Below are 7,055 nucleotides of genomic sequence, written 5' to 3'. Positions count from 1 at the left end.
TCTTCCCGCGACGCACTAAGGATTTGTAGTTTTTCTCGCGACGCGCTAAGGATTGTTCTCTGTCTGCCTTCGCTCTCGCGCTCGAGTCTTCTCGCGCTAGACCTAAAGTCTTTCTTCTGTTTAGGTCAGCCTGTATACTTTTGAAATATCTTATCTTTGGTTTGAACACTTTAGGTCAGTTCCGACGTCTGTCCGAAAAGCCACTTTCGGCGCAGCATGCGCACCAACCCCATTGGTTGGCAGAAAAAGTGAGTGACATAATCTTTTGAAATCTTCTTTTGCATGTCTTGAACAGTGTTTTATCTGACACCTCCCATGCTTTGATCTGTAACCTGTCAGCTTTTCCCCATCCCCTGCAGCTGCCGGCATATCTTTTTAATATTTTTTGCTTGATTTGATAAGATCTTTTCCTCCTTTTAAGGGATTGTGTTCCCTAGGGTTTTCCTATAAATAAAACTATTTTCTTGTTTATTAACACTACACACACTACACTTAGACACTCCCCAAATCTCTCTCCCTTTTGCTCTCTGCCCTAGTTCCTCAGCAGCGCCTCCAACTCTTCTCTTTGCCTCCGTCTTCTCTTCTGCTCTGCCCAGATCTCGGTAAATAATTAATATATAATTTTTCTTTTAAATAATTTGTTAAAGATACATATTGCTATGCTAACATATATTCAAGACATAAAAACCAATCGTTAAACCAATAAACTCTTATTTATAGGTTAACTTGTGCTTGTTTAAAAGTTGGTTCTTGCTTTAGCTTTCAACGCACCGTTTACAAGTGAGTAATCTCGTACCTAATCCCTTTTTATTTTTAATGTTTTGGGATGTTCATGTGTTCGTACAAACTTGAGTCTTAAACTTGTTTATAAACTTTTGTCGCGCAAAACCCCATGTGTTATGGACGTAGACTTGGCTGTTTATTTGTATGTGTGGATCATTAACCGTCTTGTCGGCCTATTCCGCAGTTTTCATGGATCCATTAGATGAACACGGGAGAACTATCGTTTATGATTTCTCTTTTGTTTACACATGCACAGTTTTCTTGTTTTTGTGCTCAATTGGGAGCACGGGTTGAACTATGAGCTATGATCTATTAGGCTTGATCACAATCTGATTACACCCTTGTTGAACACCAGTTATACACATGATGCGCGCAGATATTGTTATCTATTTATATGTATTAAACTTGATTTCTCACCGACACGCAAGTGTTGACGTTTTATTTTAACACATGTTCAGGTTTGCTGTAGCTGTTTCTGGAAGCCTGAGGACACATAGGATGTTTTCTTTTCTTTTGGACCTAGTTTAAAATGTAACAAGACAAGTTTATGTTATTTGAATATTTTGATTTATGTTATGATTTATGTTACTTTACAAATTGTGTTGCGCGTACGCGGTAAATGTATTTATTAAATATTGACACCCAAATAGTGTCACGAGTAATGAAACAATACGTGGCGCTCCGATGTATAATCCGCCATCGGTCGGGGTGTTACACTAAAGGGATAATCGATGGCCCGTCTCTCGACATGTGGCAGCTTCCCTTAACAACAAAGCTTGCTTGAAAGTTCTAACTAAAGGGATAATCGGTGGCCCGACTCTCGACATGTGGCAGCTTCCCTTAACAACAAAGCTTGCTTGAAAGTTCTAACTAAAGGGATAATCGGTGGCCCGACTCTCGACATGTGCTTCGGTTCTCATGTGTCATTTTATCAAAGCCATGAGTCCGATTACAACTTCCAAACCACTACAAAACTTGAAAAACACAACACACCACACACAATAATTTTTAAATATTTATTTTGATAGAAGCTTTTACAAGATTAAAACACCTAATAAAAATTGAGTGAATTTATAAGGTGAAAAACTAAGTAGTTTTAATTAAAAACTTTAAAAACATAGTCTTTATTATTAGGTGCGAAATTTTCCCTATAAATTACTAATAAGTTTTTTTTTACTTAACATGTAATTAGGATTGTAGACGAGCATACTAGTCTCTTTAAACACATTTTTAGATTCTATAACTTTACAAGTATTGGTATACATGAAAAAGTTAATACCGTTAGCTTTATATCATATAACGTAGAACTTTACAGACTATAAAATATATAATCTATATATAAAACTATGGGCTTAATCTTACACTATACATCAATACTTTTGCTTTAGTTTAAATGAGTGAGCGAGCTTACAAACTAAACCTAGCCCGACCAACTCGTTTACAAACGAGCCAATTTTAAACAAGTGTCGAAACACGAGCTTTTCTTAAATAAATACTAGTCAATGTTTTACCAAGGTAAAACTGTAAAAGAGAAAAAGAGAAAGGAGAGTAGTATTGTCAAAAAGTAAAAACAATAATTTGAAATTGGTCAGGGTCAGGGGCAAAATAGGAAAAGCAAATCATAATACGACAAAGAAAGCCATTGAGTGGCCGCAGATGCGCTTAATACATCCCCACCCATCTTCTCTTACTACCGTACATTAACACACACACTCCTCAGTATAATAATATTTTCATCTTTTATTTACCACTCGTGTTTATATATCCAAATTCAACCAAAAGCTTCAATCTAGAGAGAGAATCTTTGTGTGTGTGTGAGAGAGAGAATCAAGAATCTGCTACCACTTTCACGGGTGCGTAGGATAACCAGTCTGTGTGTGTAATGGTAATGGTGTTTTTCTGAAAAAAAAAAAAAGCTTTCATCTTTCTTCTGGGTTCTTGGTTTTACACCTCTTATCAATGGCACCTGCGCATTTTAGCACGACCCAGTTGGGAATAACACTCAAAGGCGTGTTCTTGCTCGTTTTTGCCATCTCCTTGCTATCTTGCGCCGCCGCTAGACAGCCACAGACACAGAAGCTGAAGGTTCATAAGCACTTGAAGCGCCTCAATAAAACCCCTGTCAAGACCATTCAGGTTTTCTTCAACCCTAATTTATTGGTTTCTTGATATTATTTTGAATAAAAATATGAACTTTATGTTATTATTTGACAATTATGACATTTATTTGTATGATTTCACAGAGCCCAGATGGGGATATGATTGATTGTGTCCACATCTCAAAACAACCAGCTTTTGATCACCCATTTCTCAAAGACCACAAAATTCAGGTTTTTTTTTTATTTTCAAGATTTTATCAAATTATTAAACTTTTTTGCATTTTGAAACAAATTATGACTTGGGGTATTTTTAGATGAGGCCTAATTATCATCCAGAGGGGCTTTATGATGACAACAAAGTGAAGTCAGAGACCAATGAGAGAGAAAGCACACTCAAGCAGCTGTGGCACGTGAATGGCATGTGCCCTGAAGACACAATACCTATCAGAAGAACAAAAGAGGAAGATGTTCTGAGAGCAAGTTCTGTTAAAAGATATGGGAAGAAGTATAAAAGCACTGCTGCTCCTAGAATCATGCCCAAATCTGCAGATCCAGATCTTGTTAATGAAAGTGGTCATCAGGTGAGCTAGCTAACACCAAATTTGGTAAAAAGATTTGGTTAAAAATTGGTAAAAAAATTATAAAAAAAGAAACACACAGTTTAGAATCTTAATGGAGAAATATTAAATTCCCATGTTTTATTTGTGCTGATTATTCAATGAGCATATCTTTTTGAGATTTATAAATTTAAGCTCAAAATTGGTACATTTTTTTTGACAAATAGGCATGAAGTTTGTAAAAGAACACACAAACTAGCAACCTTTTGACAAAATAGAAAATAAACATATTTCATTTGTGCTATTTATTAAAAAGTGTGCTTTGTTGAGTTTTGAAGTTACAAAAATTAAACTCAAAATTAACTTCAATTTTTTTGGCAAATTGGTATTAAGCTTATAAGAAAAACAGATAATCTAGTATCTTTTTTTGACAAAATATAAAATACCCACCCATGTTGTATTTGTACTAATTATTCAATGAGTATGCCTTTTTAAGTTTGAATGCAACCTTTATTTAAGTAATTAGTAATTACCACATGGTTAGCTAAAATTGGTACCAAATCATTAATGGGTATGTTTTATATTAGCTTGAATGCATTTTATATAGGTAAAATGATTAAAAAATGATGTAATTTGCCAATCTTAATGTTTATGAAAGTTTCAGTTATATTCGGTTATCGAATTCATTACATGCATTTTATTTAGGTAAAATGATTAGAGAATGTTGAACTTTGCCAATCTTTATGTTTTTCTAATTTTATTTGATTATCGAATCAATTACTTGCATTTTATTTAGGTAACATGATTAGAGAATGATTTACTTTGCCAATCTTTATGTTTATGAAAGTTTTAGTTATATTCGGTTATCGAATTAATTACATGCATTTTATTTAGGTAAAATGATTAGAGAATGATGTAATTTGCCATTCTTTATGTTTATTAAAGTTTTAATTCTTTTCGGCTATCGATTTAATTACAAATGTTTTTTTTGTCACATGTAGCATGCAATAGCTTATGTTGAAGGAGACAAATACTATGGAGCAAAGGCAACCATGAATGTCTGGGAACCAAAGATACAACAACCGAACGAATTTAGCTTGTCTCAAATTTGGATTTTGGGTGGTTCTTTTGGTGAAGATCTCAACAGCATTGAGGCCGGTTGGCAGGTACCATGAAAGTGTCAAATTCATTTTTCGATAATTGCGTGTTTATGTGTCGGTTTGCTCGACTTCAATGTTCAAAATGTTGATAATTTTCAGGTCAGTCCGGATCTTTATGGTGATAATAACACAAGACTATTCACTTATTGGACTGTAAGTACACAACTTGTGACCGATTTGAATGGGAGCGTGCTTCTTTCGTTTGTGTTTGTTTATTAATTTGTTTGATTTTACAGAGTGACGCTTATCAAGCAACGGGTTGCTACAATCTTCTATGCTCGGGTTTCATTCAAATCAACAACAACATAGCAATGGGCGCAAGCATCTCCCCTGTTTCTGCATATAGGAATTCACAATATGATATCAGTATTCTTGTCTGGAAGGTAACTGCCAATTTCAACCCAATGACTTTGGTCCACTGATATTTGTTTATTACAGCACTAACTGAGAAATGGCTCACTTATCTTGAATTCTTGATTTTATTCATTATTTTATATTCATTCTTACTTGGTAAAAGTGGCACCTTTTGTAGTGTTTCTTGTTTCTTGATTTTAAAAAACTAAAGTTATTGAATATGTGGATAAAAAAATATTATCTTGGAACAAATGCTCTGAGAATCTTTGGCATCTTCTTTGGTTTCTCCACTACTGACATAATTAGTGGTGTCTTTGTGGTTAATTGAATCTGCTGCCTGCAAGACAACAAGTATTAAAAAAATGGTCAAATTTGCATGAAGTGGACCTAAATCGGTCAAACGGGTCGGGTTATGTAAAGACTCAAACGGGTCGGTTGGTAATGGGTCAATCACGGCGGGTTAAAGTCAAACGATCCAGGTCGGTTTATGGGTCAAACGGATCGGGTTGTGTAATGGGTCAACTGGGCTGTGTTGGGTAATGGGTCAAAGACTCGGATGGGTAATGAGTCAAACACGTTAGGTAATGGGTTAAATAGGTTGGATTGGTAATGAGTCAAACGGATCAGGAAAGGGGTCAAACGGGTCAGGTGGGTTTGACCCGCAAATGTATTTCTTTTGTTTATTTTTTTCTAACATTTTGTTGATATTTTCCAGGATCAAAAGGAGGGAAACTGGTGGATGCAATTTGGGAACGGTTACGTGTTGGGCTACTGGCCGTCGTTCTTGTTTTCCTATCTCGCTGACAGCGCGTCAATGATCGAATGGGGAGGTGAGGTGGTGAACTCAGAGCCAGACGGGCAGCACACGTCAACTCAAATGGGCAGCGGGCGGTTCCCGGAGGAAGGATTTGGGAAATCAAGCTATTTCAGAAACATTCAAGTTGTGGACAAAGAAAACAATCTTAAGTCCCCAAAAGACATAGGGACTTTCACAGAGCAGTCCAACTGTTATGATGTTCAAACTGGGAGCAATAGTGATTGGGGTCACTACTTTTACTATGGGGGCCCTGGAAGAAACCCAAATTGCCCTTAACAGTAACACCCCCTTCATTTTAAGTTTTAACCTCAATCTAAAATCTACCTTTATGTTATATATGATTTTCTTTTTTCTTTGATTTTTCTTTTTGTTGGGTCAATTTGTAGGGTTTAGATAGTACATGTGACATTTTATGTAGTAGGAAGTTTTGGTGGTTTTTCTTTTTCTTTTTGGGTTGTATTTGAAAAGTGCTCTCTTAATTCTAAGTGAATGGAGAGGATGTGGTAATGTTTCTTTTAAAATATGGGTTTTGTACTTTTTTTATTTTTTAGTTTTAGTTATGTTCTTTTTAGAGTGGTTTGTTACTCATAAAGTTGAATGAATGAATGGGTTTCAGATTATGTACCAAAGTTTAAAGGGTTGAAATTGTAACTTTTCAAAAGTCAAACGTTGTTTCTTATGGATGCTCCAAACCTAAAGGGCTTTTAGACAAAGATGTATGTGAGTGCATGGGCTTTTTTGAACAACTAAGTTTCAATTTACAAGGTGGAATTAATAAGGAAATAAAAAAAATGATAAAAGTTAAATGGTTAAATAATGTGGTAAATAGTTAAGGAATAAGGCTATGTGTAGTGGATGGGTTATAAAATGGGCGTTTTGCATCATTTGTTGCCCAGTCAGTAAATGATGTGTTTTGTATTTTGGGGTGTAATGGTGTTGTAGCCCTATATATAATAATATTAAACATACACACACAACATGCGCAATTATTTGTAGCCCCCCCCCCCACATTTCGCCCCAAAAATCACCCAGAGGGCGGTGTTTGCGCCCCAATTCGCCGAATTTCGTCCAAACAATTCGCCCACCATACATAGCCTAAGGAAGAAGTTTAGGTAGTTGGATCATGGGTGTAAATGAAATGCTTTGGCTAAAAGTATCTTCAATACATATTACACCTTATCCCCTGTACTTTTAATTCCTTTAATAATTTTACTTGACATGCTGCACCCTCTAACATTTATTTATTTTATTTATAGTGTCCTTTAAATATTAAATAAAAAATATA

The 7,055-nt window shown here is 35.4% G+C and overlaps 1 protein-coding gene across 1 annotated transcript; it reads left to right on the top strand.

The window, feature by feature from the left end:
• Positions 1–2,483: 2,483 nt before the first annotated feature.
• On the top strand, positions 2,484–6,322 carry LOC143532894 (protein neprosin-like). Its single transcript, XM_077027809.1, has 7 exons — positions 2,484–2,919; positions 3,027–3,113; positions 3,197–3,463; positions 4,441–4,605; positions 4,699–4,752; positions 4,836–4,982; positions 5,669–6,322. The coding sequence occupies exons 1-7, from the start codon at positions 2,743–2,745 to the stop codon at positions 6,044–6,046; spliced, it is 1,275 nt and encodes a 424-aa protein (XP_076883924.1). The 5' UTR covers positions 2,484–2,742; the 3' UTR covers positions 6,047–6,322.
• The last annotated feature ends 733 nt before the right edge of the window (positions 6,323–7,055 follow it).

This window comes from Bidens hawaiensis, unplaced genomic scaffold (genome assembly GCF_021521415.1).
Source record: "Bidens hawaiensis isolate Kalapana, Puna unplaced genomic scaffold, B.hawaiensis_p1.1 tig00000702_1, whole genome shotgun sequence".
NCBI classification, from domain to species: Eukaryota; Viridiplantae; Streptophyta; class Magnoliopsida; order Asterales; family Asteraceae; genus Bidens; species Bidens hawaiensis.
Note: the sequence above shows the minus strand (reverse complement) of the source record. Positions and strands in the feature narration are given on the sequence as shown.